This window comes from Emydura macquarii, unplaced genomic scaffold, assembly GCF_026122565.2.
Source record: "Emydura macquarii macquarii isolate MOO-44397 ecotype Brisbane River unplaced genomic scaffold, CSIRO-AGI_Emac_v2 contig_3374, whole genome shotgun sequence".
In the NCBI taxonomy this organism is placed as follows: Eukaryota; Metazoa; Chordata; order Testudines; family Chelidae; genus Emydura; species Emydura macquarii.
In genome coordinates, this window is record NW_027133511.1 from 467,027 (window position 1) to 483,313 (window position 16,287).

Below are 16,287 nucleotides of genomic sequence, written 5' to 3' on the forward strand. Positions count from 1 at the left end.
TCTACACCAGCATCCAGTCTCAGTACCAGCTGCTTGAGAGGAAGATAGGAGAAATCCTGCAGTAGCAGTTTCTGCCTGACCACCAATAGGGAGATGTTGACTTGTGCCCTGAAGCATGAATGTTAATAGTTCCTCCCCAAACTCAGTTTTCAGTGTTTATTATAACAACTTTAGATACCCCTGCTATCCCTAAAAATGTCCAGTCCTCTTGAGTCTTGCTACGTTCTTGGCCTCAATGACAGCTTGTGGCAATGAGTTCCAGAGGCTAATTGTGCACAGTGTGAAGTAATTTCCTTAGTTTTGAACATACCCCCTTCCAACTTCATTGTTCTTATAAGAGACATACGAACCCTGCTTCCCAGCATGGGCAGCTCAGGGTACAACTGAAAACGACCTACACAAATAACCGCATAGAGTCAATGAGGAGCTTAATTAAAAAACAAAACTTTATTTGGTCCGTCGGAACCTGAGTTTGAAAACCACCCATGGAGAATTTGTATCATACAGGGATTACAGATCTGATTTACAATTGATAAAATATCCTGTGTTTCATAAGAGCTGGACAGTATTTACAGGGTTAAAAATATTCACAGCTCAGAAAGAGAGAGAAAAGGAAAGGATGAAATCATCCAAAAGAGGGAAGGAAAGACCAGAACAGACGGTTCAATGAATAAAAAATACAAACAACACAGCTTGGCTCAGCTGCTCCCTGCCATGGGGGGGCCAGCAGGGTCTGAGAAGCAGCGCATACAAAGGGGTGATGTGCACTCCCTCCCCCACGCAGGGATCCCCCATTCCAACCCTTCTCCTTCCCAGGGAGCACACTGCAGAACCCAAAAACAAAAGGAAGGAGAGATGTGTCCCATGCTCACAGCCTGGAAGGGAAACATAAAACCTGGGGTCAAAATAAGCATCAGAATAAAAACTTGGCACTGCCAACCCCCTCGGTGCCCAGCAAAATGCCAGCCTGCCTCCAGCATGGCTTTCTACAGCAGAGCTGATCTCTCAGGGTTGAGACGGCTGCTCAGAGGTAGAGCTGCACAATTTAAAAAGCTCAGCAACCTACCTGTGCAGGCCTCACCACAGCGCATCTCTCTGCTGGAGAATCTGAGCCCGCAGCCCTGACTGTCAGAGGGGCTGAGTGCCTGATTCAGGGCCTCGGAAAAAATCAGGTGCCGGGAAGGAAAAGGTTAACAAGAGCAGGTAAATGAAACTGACAGCTCCAGGGGCTAAGCCTGGGCTGACTGGGCCTGAGGAAGGCTCCCGCTAGAACCACAGAGAACACCCTGTACCCATGCCCCCTGCAGGTGCCTCTGGGGGAAGGTTAGTGCAAAGCTGAAAACCAGAGTTAAAACCACGCTGGGATTTCCAGGTCCTGGGCCAGGGGGAGAGAGCCAGGCTTTGCACAAAGCCACATGCTGAGTGGCCTTGCCTGCCAGGGGACCCAGCCGGCTGAGAGTGCCACACGCGAAGGAAGCAGGATCCATCCTGGGTGTCGCTAAGCAGCCAGGAGCATGGAAGCCTGGCTAGCAGCAGGTGACACCAGTGGTAGCAAATGGCACCTGATGCCCATTCTCACCAACGGGAGCCGGAGCCGGCCCCCCAAGTGCAACTGCACAAGGCACGGGCGAGGCCGTCAGCTGCTGCTTCCTCTGGCCGGCAAAGCCCACGAGGCACCCGGCAGCACCTGCCTGCCCTGCTGGCAGCTCTGGGTCTCCCTCCAGAGGGGATGGCTGGGGGCAGGGATTCCCTGACTGAGCCAGCCGGGATTTGACTGGCTGGGCAAAGCAATGATTTAAATTAAAAAAAAAAAAAAGTTAGTGCATGGCAACATTTTAAAACAAGGGGAGAGGGGCATGAGTCTGCCCAACCCCTAACCTCTGCGGCCGAGCCCCAGTGCTGGCTGGAAACCCTGTACCCGCTACCCTGTACCTGCGCCCCTAACGCCTGCCCCACACAGACCTGCCCTAATGCAGACAGCCCCGGAGACCCCAGCCCCCACTGGGCATTTGTAAGCCACCTTTCACCTGGGTCCCGTCCACATCCTCTGCTCAACCATCAGCTCCACAGGCTTCCCTGGCACACAGCAGGCCAGGATCGGGACCTCCCTGCGTGCTTTGGCCCGCCCCACACAGCTGGGAGGTGGTGCCAGGGTGGCGAAACGCACCAGGGAAGGCTGGATGTCAGTGCTGGGGGCCAGTTCTCCAGCAGGGCTCATGGCTTCTCTCCTAACACTGCTCCCCACGGCCAGGACTGCATAGTAATGTGCATGTTCTGAGCTGGGAGGGAGGCTCGAATACACTGAGCATGGGGTCTGGGAGGGCCAAACCCGGGGAGGCTAGAAACCCCGTATGAGCCCCCATCTCACAGCACAGCAGAGAAAAGGGACATTTCACTCCATTTGGTACAAGATGGTTTGAAAAACATTAACAGTGGCTGAAACCACCACCGCCCCCCCCCCCCCCCTGGAAAAAGCAGTGCCCAGCAGCCTTGTTCTCCCCACAGCGGGAGGAAGCTGCCCCTAAACATGGTCCGTTGCCCCATGAAATGTGGACATGCATTGATTCCCCCTGCAGGCCGTGGGAGAAAAAAACACAAGTCCCAGAAGCCTCTGGCAGCCACAGGCATTACCCAGAACTGATTTGGGGGCACAGCCAGCAACTTTTACCAGATTTGCTGGTCACGGTAATTCCCAGCCTGACCTTCCTCTCCCTGATCTGCAACTGGAGGCAGAGATGCCAGCGCCACATGGCTGAGCCAGGCTGGGATGGGCGATTCCAAGCACCTATGGTCATTTAATGCAGCAACCCCCATCACACTAATTCAACACCTTCCCGACTGTCCGGGCGAGCCCCATTCAGTCGGGTTGGCCCCTAGCACATCCGGCCGCTTCCGTCCATGCCAGGATCTCGCTCTCACACCCGCTCTCAAGTCTCTTGCTGGCAAAGAGCCGACAGGACGGCAAGGCAGGTCCCACCCAGCTTGCTGCAGCCCTGCTTCTGGAGTGTGGTCAGAGCAGCATCCAGACGGGCGGTCGCAGAGCCAGGTCCCGTGGTGCCAAGTGGCAGGGACGGCACACAGACGGACAGACGTCAGTCAGAGGTATTTCTTTCTTTTTTTTTTTTTTTTTTTGCAGCATCAGGAGTCTGACACTAGCAGAGGGAGCAGAGTCCTGAGTGGCCATTGGGTTTTATAGGAACCCCCCCTCCGTTCTCCCCCGGCCTGGCGATTGGCAGCCCCTCCTCCAGAGCAAGCACATGCGCTGGAGGAGCCGGGGAAGGGCCAGAGCCCTCCAATGCCAGCTGGGAGGGCCAGGATCCTGAGTCTGGCACCACCCCCACTCCGGATGGCTCCCTGTAAAGTGCGTGTGTCAGTGGAGAGGGTTGTGCGGTGGGTGGGGGATCCCCAGCCCTGAGGAGCTCACTCCCCACCCAAGGGGGCAGGGAAAGGCGCTTGGCGGGATGATCTCATGCTGCCCCCGGCGGCTCAGCAATGCTGGGTCAGGGAGCAGCCTGGAGCGCAAGGGGGCAGGGACTTGGTTAAAGCAAAAAGGCAGAAGCAGGAGAGGGGCGGGGCAGGCTGGGCTGTTTGTCATAGTGGCCGGGGCCCGTGCAGCCCCACCACCTCGGGGGTGAGCAGCGGGTTGTGGGTCCCTTTTGTTGACATCCAGTCGTTGAGGAAGGCTTGGGCGGCTTTGCGGTGTGCCAGGCGGTGGGTGATGGAGAAGCCAGCGTTGCCTTCCAGCTGGGACAGGATCACCAGCACCTGTCTGCAAGGGGAGAGGGGTCAGCGGGGGAGTGGCGGGAGCAGCTGCTGAGTGACGTGGGGCAGAGCCCTGTTAGGGCTGGGGGGGCTCTGTGGTCAGGCCCATGGCACTGGATTCCCTTGCCAGGCTGTGCCCCATGGGGGGTCTCAGTCTGGGCCTGGAGTGCAGGCTCCCTCCCACGGCAGCCCCACTGCTGGCATTCCCTGAGGTGCCCTGCCCCGCCCCGTCACACCCGGTGGGCTCTTCCTCACCTGTGCAGCGGCGGCACGCTGTCCTGGGTTTTCAGGCTGCCCCGTGTGGACACCACGTTGAAGCTATCTGTGCAGTCACACTGGACGTGCAGGTAGGACTTGGGGTGCCGGTTCTCCACCACCACAATCAGCCCTGCCCAGCCATGCGTCAGGTAGTAACAGGTCATCCCCTCACGGCCCTGCCGGTGCAACCAGCTGGGTCAGACGGGCAGGCCCCTTCGCACCAGGGCGCCTGACAGTCAGTGCCCAGTGCCTGCCATCAGAGGGGGACTCTGCCTGCCAGACTGAGCTGCCAGCGTCTCCTGCTTCCCCCACCCCACCAAGGCACCTGCCCGGCATTTTGCACCACACGTATTTACCCTCCTCAGCACCCATGGGAGAGGGGATGATGCTGCGGGTGCAGGGATGCCCTGACCCCATCCCCCACCCTCGCTGCTCCCCAGATGCCAACCCATTCTCCCCGAGCCAGGTGCCTGCGGGCTCCACTGCATTGCCTGCTGCAGGCTGGCACTGCCTTCCCACCAGCCACGCCTTAGCTGCATGGCGGGGACCCCCCCGAGGTCAGGGGCACAGGAGTGGGCTGAGCTGGGCTTCCTGGGGGATGGGGTAGAAAACCCACTGCAAAGGGGAGACCCCCCTCCAGGCACAGCCATGAACCACGCAGTCCGGCCATGCCCAGTCCAGCCCAGAGGGAGTCTCTGTAGCCGGTGCCCTTGTGAGCAGCAACAAGCTAGGAGCAAGTGGGGCAGAGCACCAACCGGAGCTGCCACGTCCACACAGCTATTGTGAACTTGCCCCAGCTCCGTTAGCGCTCAAGTGTCTCCCCAGGCCAGGAGATTCGCTGCCCGCAGCAGAGCAGACGTCCCTGGGGGGAGACCGTCCATCCCAACCCACCAGCCAGCAACCAGGAGCTTCCCTGGAGAGGCCAGGCTCTGCCAATCCCCTCACACACCTCGTGCCGCTCGCCCTTGTTCTCAGTCAGCAGGATGATGGCATCGGCCAGCGTGCTGGGCTGTGCCTCAATTTGCTCCACCATCACCAGGCGGGAGCTGTAGATTGCCAGGATGTAGCTGGAACAGTCAGCGAGGGGGCGTCCGCTGCTGCTGGGGGGGCTGGAGGCTGGGGAGACAAAGATAGGTTCAATGAGAGGGCGCCTAGGCTGCCCAATGCTCGCCATACTGCTCGTGCTTCCCCCATGGTCAGCTCCTGCTGCTCAGGACAGGCCATGGCCCAGAGCTCCCTGTTCCTAACACCTCGGCCAGCTCCACCGACACCACAGCCCCCTTGGGACAGGCTCCGTCACCCCCGGATGGGAAACCCAGGCACAGGATAGTGCTGTGACTATTCCCAAAGGCAGGAATTCTTGGTCCAGTGTGCAGTGATTGGAGGCGAGTCCCTGGCCAACCACTAGCACGGCTGGCTCTGGGGACACTGCTAGGAGAGCCAGCCGCACCGGCAGAGGAGCTGGCGGGGCTGGCACTGGGCATGCGACCTGGCAAAGAGAGCTCTGTGCCTGCAGGTACCAGGCTGGCTGGTCATACTGACTGTGGCCCTTTCCCCCATGCGATCATTTTGCCCTGGAGAAATGAGGGCCTGGACTTTTGCCAAGGTGCCTTCTCTTTTTCACCCACCCCAGTGCCCTGCAGGGCGGGCCCAATGGCAGCAATCTCTGGCACAGACCCAGCCGACGGGGGGCCACTGGCTTTTGGCTGCAACCCCCCTTAGCCCTGCCTGCAATGCAGGAGAGCAACGACCACGGAGCAGGGCACGCTCGGCAGACTGGGGTCTCACCCTGGCCGGAGGACGTGCCCGGCAGCAACGTGTTCCAGTGGTTGAAGGCACAGCACACGACAGCGTACTCGCCTGGCTCCAACATGATGTCGCAGTTCACAAACTTCTTCACTGCCCGCTTGCTGTGGGCCACGAGCCGGCCCAGGCTCAGCCGGCTGCCACAGCTGAAGGTGGCCCGGAACACCATGATGCACAGGTCCAACAAGTGGCTGTCCGCCGTGTCGGAGCGCCTGCAGGGGAAGCGGTCAGCACTGCACCCACCATGCCCCTCCCCACCCTGCCGAGGGCACAGCTCTCCTGACGCAGTGAGCTGTGCCGCCGGGAGCAGGGATCCACCAGCTGAGCGTGGCGGTGTTTTGCAGGCACAGCTAATACACAGTGGGGCTCCAGAGGGCCAGGAAGATGGCAAGTGTGCACCCAAGGAACGCTCTCCCTCACTGGCCCTGCAACCTTTGCCTGCTACAAACCCCCTTGCTGGCACACAGCTCAGGCAGAGAGAGACCCCTCCTGGGGACTGATATCAGTGCATTACTATAAAACTCTAGGCAGATCCTGGCAATCTTTCCCCTGTGTGTCTCCTGTCCCAAGACCCCACACTGAGTCAGTGCTTTATACAAACCGACGGCAGGCAGGACAGAAAGGCTCCTTGCAGGCCACATTCTCATGTGAGGCCTCCCTCAGTGCCTCTCCAAGCCAGCCACAGAAGGGAGGCGGGGGATTGCTGGAGGAATGCTGATCAGGGCAGATTCCCAGCCCAGGAAGCTTTGGACAGCCAGGGAACAACGATAGCTAGCCTGTCACCAGCACCATTCGAAAAAGGATCACAAAGATCTTTGCAAACATTAAAGGCAGGGAAGGATTATCATCCGCACTTACAGATGGGGAAACCGAGGCACAGAGCAGGGCACTGACTTGCCCGTGGTCACCCAGGGGCCAAGGCCACAAAGTTCCCAGACCTGTGCTTTAGCCATTCGCCCACTGTTTCTCCCTGCACTGCTTGTCTGAATTAGACCCAAGCTCCCTTACTATTATGCACCATGCCCAAGCGCCAGGCCTGGTTTCCCCGCCTCACCTGCTGCCCTCCTGGAAGAGGGCAAACTCCAGCGCAGCACGCTCCAGCACCGTCAGTGAGGTCACCATCATGGGCCCGCTGGCCTTGTTGGGGAAGGTGCCCTGCACCCGAACCTCGTGCCAGTCTGAGTGAAGTTTGCAGATATCCACCGAGTCAAAGTACCTGCCAGGAGTGGGCCGATGCCGGAGGCAGTCTCAGGCTGGGCTGGGGCTTGCAAGCTGGGCCACACCAGCACCTTGCTGAGTGGATCCAGCCCCATCCTGCCCACCGCTGGTCAATACAGCACCCCCAAGGGACACCGGGCTCCCCCACAGTGATGGGGGAATTGAATCTCATCCAGGGATCTGCACAGCTTTCCCAGCCCAGGGCCCCGGCATCTTCTCCCCCATCTGGTTTTTCACTGTCTGCAGCTGGTCTCCCTGTCACCCCCTCCCCAGCATGGCTCTCTCTGGCTCGTGCCCTGCTAGCGATGCCCCAGTGGGGGCGATGCAGACGGCTACCCACGTACAGGAGCCGCGCTGGGGATTGGTCAGGGCAGTGACATCCATGTCCTCTGGAAAGGCTTCGGGAGGGGTCTTGCAACCAAATGGGGGCCTTCCAGCCTCATCCAGCCTCACCCCGGCCAACACTCCCCCACACTCAACCCCTCTTCTTCCCCTGCTGGAGTCAGAGCTTGAAGGGGCATCCTGGGTGGCTGCACTGCTGACAGATTGTGCTACAAGAACGGCCGCCGAGTTACAGCTCAGGCTCCACAGCCCCTTGCGGGGGGAGGAAAGAAACCATCTCCCTGGGGGGAAGCGCGGAGTGGGCAGGATGAGGAGGGAGGGGCATAAATGCAGGAGAACAGCACTGTCAGACTGGGGGGAATTAAAGGGCTCTTCCCAAAACTAGTGTAGCCCCCGTCCCTCATCCCAGGGGCCTCAAAGGAGGCCGGAGGGGCTAGAAGAGTGTTAGAGGGGATGCCCCCTTCAGGAGACCACACCAGCACGCTGACCACCACTAGGTGGCGCCAACACATCGCACTTGGCAAGCAACTGGCAACGTGGGCACAGCCCAGCAAGCCTCTACCCCGTGGGGCCCTGAGCCTCATAAAGGACCAGGCGCTCGGGTGTAAGTCTCTTTGAAGGGATGGCTCCCCTGGCGGCACACACTTCTGAGCTGGGCCCAGGGCCCCTGAATGGCCAGCGGCACATCTGACAAGAGACCAGCAGGACCCCCCCGTCCCAGCCCCAGCCAGGTGCCTGCCTGCTTCGCATACCAGACCATTGGGATTGCAGGCGGGACCCAACGCAGAGCCCAGCTAAAGGGTCCCACCCACTGCACTGCCGCGGTCGGAGGGGTCAGCCAGTGCGGCCCGGTCTCAGAGAACTCCCAGCTCCTGCAGCCTTTACTGCAGACGCTGGAGGGGGTATTTCAGTGTGGTTTGTCTGTCTGCATCTGACCGCGGGCCCAGCTATCCAGGCTCGTGAGCCTCGGCACCAAGCTGCCATGGGAACCCAGGGGGTCAGGGCAGGATTCGTCCCTGTCCTCAGTGTCCCAAGTGAGGGGCTTTCCCCACGCCCTGTGGGAAGCTCTGCGAGATCTCAGGAGTAGCTGGGTTTTTTCCCTGATTTATGGTCTAAATTTTCCCTTTTGCAATGTCATCCCATTGCCCCACCTCATTCCTTTTGAGCCACCTGTCTTGCCCACCAGTCGTTACACCATGCGAATCGCAGTGGCTCTCCTACCCCCGTGCTGTCACTCAGCCAAACTCTGTCTAGTTTGGCTTTTTTTTAAAGCTTGGACTCTCAGTTCAGGTGGCAGCAGATGAGTTTGATCTGTGGCGGGGGTGTTGGGATCTGGGGCTCTCTCTGGATTCAATCCCAGAGGAAGGCAGGACAGGTCTCCAAAATCACCCCTGTTCTATAACAGAGAGCGCTGAGGCCAGGAATTCAGAGACCAGCAGGGCAAGGGGACCCAGCTCAGCCCCCAGGGGCCAGAATGCGGGGAGTTCCCTGCTCTGATTTACCTGATGAAGTCGCCGTACTCCATCCAGAAGACGCCCTCACTGCTCCCGTGGGGCATCAGATCGTGACGCAAGTGCACTGGCCAGTGGGGCCACTCGTCGGACCAGCTGCCGTTCCAGGAGAAGCGGCCCCAGGGGTTCCGGAGCCGCAGAAGCCTGATGGGGCAGAGGGAACAACCTCCAGAATCACAGACATGCCAGGTGAAGGGGACCAGGGTATGGCACAGCTACTGCACTCATCAGCTACAACCCACTAAATGGCTTGCATCTCCTGAGAGACCCCTTCTCCCATGGAGTGACCTAGCACAAAGGCACAGTGTACTCAAAATCAGGGGACTGAAAGCATGGCCATACCAGGCCTAGTGCAGGCAGCGCCTCTGCAACTGCCTGTCCTCACTCTGCCAATGCACCTAGATTCTGAACCACTCCTGGGCTCCCAGCACAGCTCTGCCTTGCTAGTGCGCCCCTCCATCCACATGCAAAGCCACTCCTCCCCGATATCCCAGCTCTGGGCTGCCCCACAGCTCCGCCAGTGCCCCTCCATCCTGTATCTGCTGTGACCCACGGATCGTCCGGAAGCTGTGCTCAGCAGATGGCACTGGCCCCAACAGCACAGGATCAGAGGGCTGTGGAGATGGAGCTCTCTGAAAGCAGGTCTCCCAAGGCATCTGCCCCAGTGTAAACCCAGCACCCCACGCACTGAGGATGAGGCGGGGGCCTGGAATATTGCTGGTGTGGGCAGCAGCCTCATCCCAAGGCCTGTTTGTATCAGATCAGGGGGCGGGCGGGGAACCTCCCTGTGCAGCTCTCTGCCCCAGCCCATAACAATCAGGGATGGCTAGTCCAACTGGATCAGGCCCCCCGGTGTGCTGGGGTCAGGGGGGCCAGCCTGCTCCAAAGCATAAACCAGTTTGTGAGACACCAAGAGTCAGAGCAACAGATTCTGCTAGAAGGACTTGGCCACTGCTTGTTATTGGGCTTCCTATTGGGCTTCCTGGGGTCCCCTTGGACTGGCTGTTCACCACAGAGCCTCCTTTAATCCAACACCCCCATGTGACCCCCTCCCTTTGCCCGGGACTCCACTGACACCACGAATCAGCTAAGCATGGCCTCCATAGCCCCAGGGCTGGCAAAGCTTCAGTTCTCCAGGCTGAATGATTTGCACTGTGCTGCCCCTGTCCCCCCCCAACAGAGGCGTTGCCCGGCTCACCTGTAGCCCTGCACATCCCGCACATCCAGTATGGAGTAGGCGTGCCGCGGGCGGAGGCCTGTGCTCTCATAGGCCGCGTCGTCCACTTTCATGTTGCCTCCGCCACAGGAGGCGCCCATCAGAAACCTGCAATGGGGCAGGGAGGGAGGAGAACAAAGAAGATTGACACCGCCCCGCCTGGCACTGCCAGGGTTGGGGGGAGAGGCCGGCTGCCTGCACAATTGTTCTCAAACCCCAAGAGGAGCTCCTGCCGGTGCAGGAACCAGAAGCCCTGTGCCAGCCAGGGGACAGCTCCACCCATGGCTGCCAATGCCAGGCGCCTCCATTCCCATCTCAGGACCGTCCGCTCTCCGCAGTGCCCTGCCCCACAGCCCCCTGCAACAGCCAGGGTCGTCTGCAGCCAGCTGGCAAACGCTCCCACATAGCAGCACTTTCTGGGCTCCCTGCAATGGGATTTTCTTCACATCGGTGTCAGCAAGGACCCCGGCAGAGTGAGCTTCCCTGCAGCAGTGCCCTAGCGGTGTCCACCAAAGCTCCGGCCATGTGGTGAGCTTCCCCACAGCGGTGACCTGCCTATGGAGCCCCCTCACACGCCGCAGCGCTCAGCTGGTCTCCTCACGCCTCTGCTATATAGAATTTTAAAAAACCTCAAACATCTGTGTATGGAAGAGCCGCCTGGTTCCATCCTGCCTGGCCCTTCTTCTGATCAAACCCCATAGCATTGCACTGCATTGTATCCGACAGTTAACGCCAGCACTGCACAGGCTGAGAAGAGCGGGTAGGAGATGCACAGAACAGCAGTTGCTGGGAGCAAGGAAATGCTGCAGGCAGCTTAATCAGGCTCTGTTCCCATGCAGCCAGGCTGTGAGTCCTGGCCTAAGCCCCAGTGACTCAGCCAGTCCAGGGGAAACTAACCACCCTCTTCTCACTCAGTTTCCCCACAGATCCACCCTTGCCTTCTGCAGCTCGGCGGGGTTAAAAGCATTATTCACTCCTATAGCCAGGCTCTTCACCCCCCCAGCTCACCAGTTCTCTAAATCGGGGAGACACCATATTTCGCCAGTGCCACCTGCTGAGACCACAGGCCTGGCACACAGCACTCATTTGTTTGCAGCAAGCTATAGACCATTGCATGCTGCACTCTATGGCTTCCCCTGAGCATCCCACTTTAGGCCCAGAGAAGCATTGCATGCTGGGATCTGTAGTCTACGCAGGCAGCATTAAACCCATTGAAGAGGGCAGCCAACAAACTGTGCAGCAAAACACTGTAGCCATCCCAGCTCCAACTTCTCCTAATAAAGAGAAATATCCGTTTCCCAGGCCCAACAGTACCTGCTATCTAGGAACCTCACTTCCCTCCCTTCTGCCCATATCTCCCACCAGAGCTCTCCAATGGCCTTAATTACAAACCCAAACGAACCCTGCTTTCTCCTAGTCTCACAGAGTGGGACTGGTTTCATTTCTCAGTGCAGACAGCAGCAACGTTATGTCCCGATGGGGGAATGTGCAGGGTTGGGACCTCAATAATACAGAAGATTGGAAAACAAAACTCAATCAAAGCAAAACTATAAAATGGGTTAATTATTAGCCATTTAAAAGCCAACACAGATGGTGATAAATTTTGGAGAGAAGTTCCTCTGGGTTTAATTTCCTATACAAAAACGAACAAGGAGAAATTCACTATCTCCAGGGCCCTTCTGCCAAAATTCAGTACGGCTGCCAAGTGGGGCAGGTTGCATCCTGGGTTGACCCTCTAGCCTCTCTTCTCTGCTCTGCTCTCTATGAATGAGTGGTGCCACTCTAGCCTCTCTTCTACAACTCTATGTTCCTGACAGCTGAACGTGAACCCCTCCCGCCTCGTCTTACCCAGCCTCCTTAGAACTCAGCATTTTGGCCCAGATGAGGTCAGTGTCAATGGGCTCCTCACGAGGGTTAGTGGAGCTGACCTGCAGCATCAGGCTCTCGCAGGGGGCGCCGGTTAGTGTAGCCAGGCCTTCAATAGCACGCCCTGCCTGGAGGGCAAAGTACGAACCATGCAGCTTGGCCAGAGCCTTCTCAATGAGGGCTACCCATAGCTGCTTCCTCTGGGCCTGGGAAAGGGAGAGAACCATGGGTTACAATCCACACAGCAGGCCCGGCGACAGCTCTAGAGAATAACACAAAAAGAAGAGGAAGAGAGAAACTCATGCAAGCCCAGACATTTGTGCTAAAAGTCCCAAGGTCTCCTTGACCTCCCCCTGCAAGGATCACGCAGAGGAGGCAAGTAGGGTGAGCTACTGAGAGGCTGCCTTTGGGTGAAGTGAAACCCTGAATCTTATCTGACCAGCATCTTGTTCCCATGGCGTCATTTCCCCCCCACATACTTGGGTTGACACAAGAGGTCATGATGACTCCATCGACAGTATGGTGCAAATATGTATTTGGACAGTTTTTCAAACATAGGCATTATGTACCTGACAGGCTAATGGCCCCATTTACCAGTAAATCCAGATTTAAGAATGTTTAATAAGAAAAGGGAATTTCAAATGAGTGTTGAATGCCTGGATTCACACGCTCTCCCCCCCTCCTTTGGCCCCCCTGAAAAGCTAGCTCCATGGATTAGGCTGACTACAAAGCACTTACAGATGGAACCAATTACATTTCACACAATGGAGAGACGAGATTGCTTCAAGGACAAATGGATGACAGTTCAGAGATGTCAGAGACCCAATAGCAAACTTCTCTGCCACGCAGCACAAGGACAATGGGGAGAAGTAATTAAACAAAGGATACTTTGCAGGAGGCATTTACCCTTAAATTCCTTTGCTATGGTGCCAGGCTGTGGCAGTGTTACACTGATTATATATTTATAAATAAATGCAAAGACTGAATGCAACAAAAGATCTGCAAAGGTTCCGTCAGCACTAGCCATGCAGCACAGCCTATATGATTGATTGTGTAGCACCTAGCGCAGTGGGATCCAGGCCTATGCCTGGGGCTCCTAGACACTGCCACAATACACATAATAAATAACCCTATAGCTTCATTAGATGAGAAAGGCACTTTGCAAACACACAGCAGCTCCCCACCCAAAGATCTTACAGTCTACGGAAATTAAAAAAAAATTTAGAAGACGTAGATGACAGCAAAGTGATTGAGACAATAGCTGGCACGTGTCTTGTTGGGAGTAGATGTTAAGTTACACATTTCAAAAAACAGCAGAAAACACCACCTACATGCAATAAGGCTGAGCTAACTCTGTGCTGCAGGAACCATGGTAAAGTGCCTTGAGATGAACAGATGCAGAACACTCTATAATTATCATCTGCATTGGGTGACCTTTTGTGACTGAAAGGTGATGTGACGTTCCAGGAGGAGACACCTGGGGTTGGACCTTCTGAGATGGGAAGAGTGGGGTTTCTTTATGATTGATGAAGAAAGCCTGAAAGTGCTTTTTTGTTTTATTTTTTAAAAGTCTGTCCCCCCTGCAGAAAAAGTTACTTGTCTCCGCTTGAGATCCCATGCAAGTGGGCTTATTTTGACTTTTTAAAACTCAGGCTTTTGGTTCACATTTGTTAACACATAACTCAAACACCTCAAACATTCTTTTCCTTCAAGATTCAACACTTTGCTCCTCCTCCCCTGGCCAAAGAAAGCTCAGTGCAGACACAAGACCTGCAAGGAAACCTCCAGAAAACTCAGACTTGATATTTCTTCTATTTCTAAGGTAAAGTGAAACAAAACAAACACTTGATTTTGAAAATAAATTTATAAATACAATTCTTGTCCAGCCTTCGCTGTGATTCAGGAGGGGGCTCAAGGGGAGCAAAAATCTATTTTGCCCCTTTTTAGTTCCCCTTTAATGGTGCCCTGTTTTTCCTGTATATCTGTACATGCTCACATGGGAGCTGGAACACACACTTGCAGAAATCCGGCCCACAGTTGTTTTGATTTTGAAATGAACACTTTGGATTTGCAGAAAGCTGCCAGATTAGCAGAGAACCACGCTACTTTCTGTGCCCCTGATTTTCTCTGGTCCTGACACTGAGGCAGTTCAGTTTGCCTGGAGGATGGGTCTGTGTTTCAGTAAGGAGCTGTCCAATCTCCTTCATGCAAACAAGTCCAGGAAGCAGCCCCTGGGCCAGTCAGGGAGAACATGCAGTGATGTCCCAAAGGGGCCGAGACATTTTTAACCAGCCACGATCCTAGCTGAGCATGCCCAGAAGTGATTTTACAGTTGCTCATAATGTGTTTATTTCTAATGCCCCCATCAAGCGAAGCGAAGATTAACGGAGGTAAGTCCTCACTGGGAACTGTGGCCCTGCCTCCTTCAAACCACGACCTCTCTTTGCTCCCACCACCACGGCACAAAAATGGCTCATGCTTAAAATCCCAAATAGTCTTTAAGCAGAGAACAAAGGAAGGAAACGCCAGCAAATTACAGGCACATGGAACCGGGGGGCGGGGGCGCTGTAATGGCAAAGGCTTTGCAGCCCTAACACAGGTGCACACCTGCAATCATTAATAGAGCGAGATTCTCAGCCCAGCAGCAGGCTGTGGAGCTGTGATTGTTCCCCATTACCCCAATGAACAGCGGTACTCAGGGTGGCCTATGCTCATCATCCCTAGCCCACAGCTTTGATCTACACCTCCTAGTGGGAGGCGCCAGTCCTGCTGCACTGCCCCGCCCCCCCCCCCCCCCGGCTCCATCTCAGTTCCCCGCCCGCTCACCCACGGGAAGACTGATTGCTGCTCACACCCGGCGGCCAGTGGCTCCCTGGGCAGGAGAAGGGGGCGCTGACCTGAGAGAAGAGGAGGTAGCCACACTCGTCGCAGGGCAGCATGTCATCCACCAGCACCGTGGTCCACGTGCCATCTTTGCACAGTCGCACCTGGTAGGCTCCCTCTGGGCACATGGTCCGGGTGATCATCACCCTCTCCACCAGCTCAGGCCGCTCCGCCAGCACCGCCAGAGCACTCAGGAACCTGGGGAGAGACCAGACGAGAGTCCTCAGAAACTGAGCTGGGGGATCTGGCTGCCTGACTGGCCAGCCCCAGGGTGCCTGCGATCTCATCTGTCTGGGGGTCCAGGAGCCAGCCCAGCCCCAGGAGCTTTACCATATACTCCGGCTGGCGCAGGCTTGGCCCCTCTCTGTTCCCTGCCCCTTGGATTCAGGGGCGCACAACTGGGCAATGCCAACAGAGAATGCCCTCCACCTACCATCAACACCCAGAAACGCAGCCTTACCTTCCACATGGGCTGCAGAAAGGAAAAAGAGACCAGGAAGAGAGCTGGCTTGTAAGTTAGCCCAGCCACATGCTGCCAAGTCAAGGGATCATGGGAACAAGCCAAGTGCTCATCAGCCACCATTCTGGCTCCAACATCCCTTCCAGTCCCTAGCTTTGGATGACCAGGATGAGGCAAATTGTCCCACTGTGAGATCTTTGCCTCTGCATCTGGACATTCAGTGCTGGCCACTGTAAAAGACACTGGGTGAGAAGGAGCTTGGCTCTGATCCAGCCTGGCCACCCCCAAGTCATCTTACAGCTGTGCACATGCAGCCACTGGGCCGAGGGGCAGGGACCAGGAGGGAGCAGGGGACAGATCCCCGTGGCCCCGTCTGAACTGGTCCAGAAGGCGATCAGGAATGGGGCTGGGGAGTCCATCCGTGGATGCAGCCAACACAGGCGAGGAGAGTTTGGCTCTGTAATGAGGGGCACGCTAGGGACTGGAATAGCAGTGGGCATAGGGGGCAGAGGAAGGGAACTGGAGGCCGTGATGGGATGAGGGATGGCAGCTGGCCGGAGGCTGTTTGTGTGAACACAGCGAGGGTTAGGGTTGGCTGGAGTGCTCTCAGCCCCTTACCAGCAGTTTCCCAGGAGTCCCTGCAGAATGTCCGAGGGCCGGGGTGTCCGGAACACCGACCACTTGACCGACCAGTCCTTGGAGATGCTACAGTTGATTTCATGGGGCCGCAACCACAGTTTCACCCTCTGCTGCACACTGTCCCCGTCAGGAAACCCCACAGCCTTGGGCCCTGGATGAAAACTGTCGTCCACAAAGTTGACCTTGTTCTGCAAACAGAAGCATACCGTAATGGAGGAGTGGGTCTGCACAGCTCACCCCATGCCCCGGCAGTGTGTGTCCAAGAGCAGGGCACTGCTGGCTAGGCGGACAGCACCTCAAGCTCTCCCCCTGCCCTCCAGGGCTGG

The 16,287-nt window shown here is 56.8% G+C and overlaps 1 protein-coding gene across 2 annotated transcripts in view; it reads right to left on the reverse strand.

Annotated features, from left to right (window-relative positions):
• Nucleotides 1–428: 428 nt before the first annotated feature.
• CAPN15 (calpain 15) overlaps nucleotides 429–16,287 on the reverse strand; it is a 102,771-nt gene continuing 86,912 nt past the window's right edge. For both annotated transcript variants that reach the window (XM_067534056.1, XM_067534055.1), the window contains 10 exons: nucleotides 15,941–16,149; nucleotides 14,877–15,060; nucleotides 11,962–12,185; nucleotides 10,096–10,221; nucleotides 8,889–9,041; nucleotides 6,881–7,042; nucleotides 5,809–6,038; nucleotides 4,970–5,136; nucleotides 4,018–4,196; nucleotides 429–3,769 (listed from right to left, as the gene is read on the reverse strand). In XM_067534056.1, coding sequence (XP_067390157.1) covers nucleotides 3,592–3,769; nucleotides 4,018–4,196; nucleotides 4,970–5,136; nucleotides 5,809–6,038; nucleotides 6,881–7,042; nucleotides 8,889–9,041; nucleotides 10,096–10,221; nucleotides 11,962–12,185; nucleotides 14,877–15,060; nucleotides 15,941–16,149 — 1,812 coding nt within the window. In that variant the 3' untranslated portion in view covers nucleotides 429–3,591. The remainder of the gene's footprint in view (nucleotides 3,770–4,017; nucleotides 4,197–4,969; nucleotides 5,137–5,808; nucleotides 6,039–6,880; nucleotides 7,043–8,888; nucleotides 9,042–10,095; nucleotides 10,222–11,961; nucleotides 12,186–14,876; nucleotides 15,061–15,940; nucleotides 16,150–16,287) is intronic.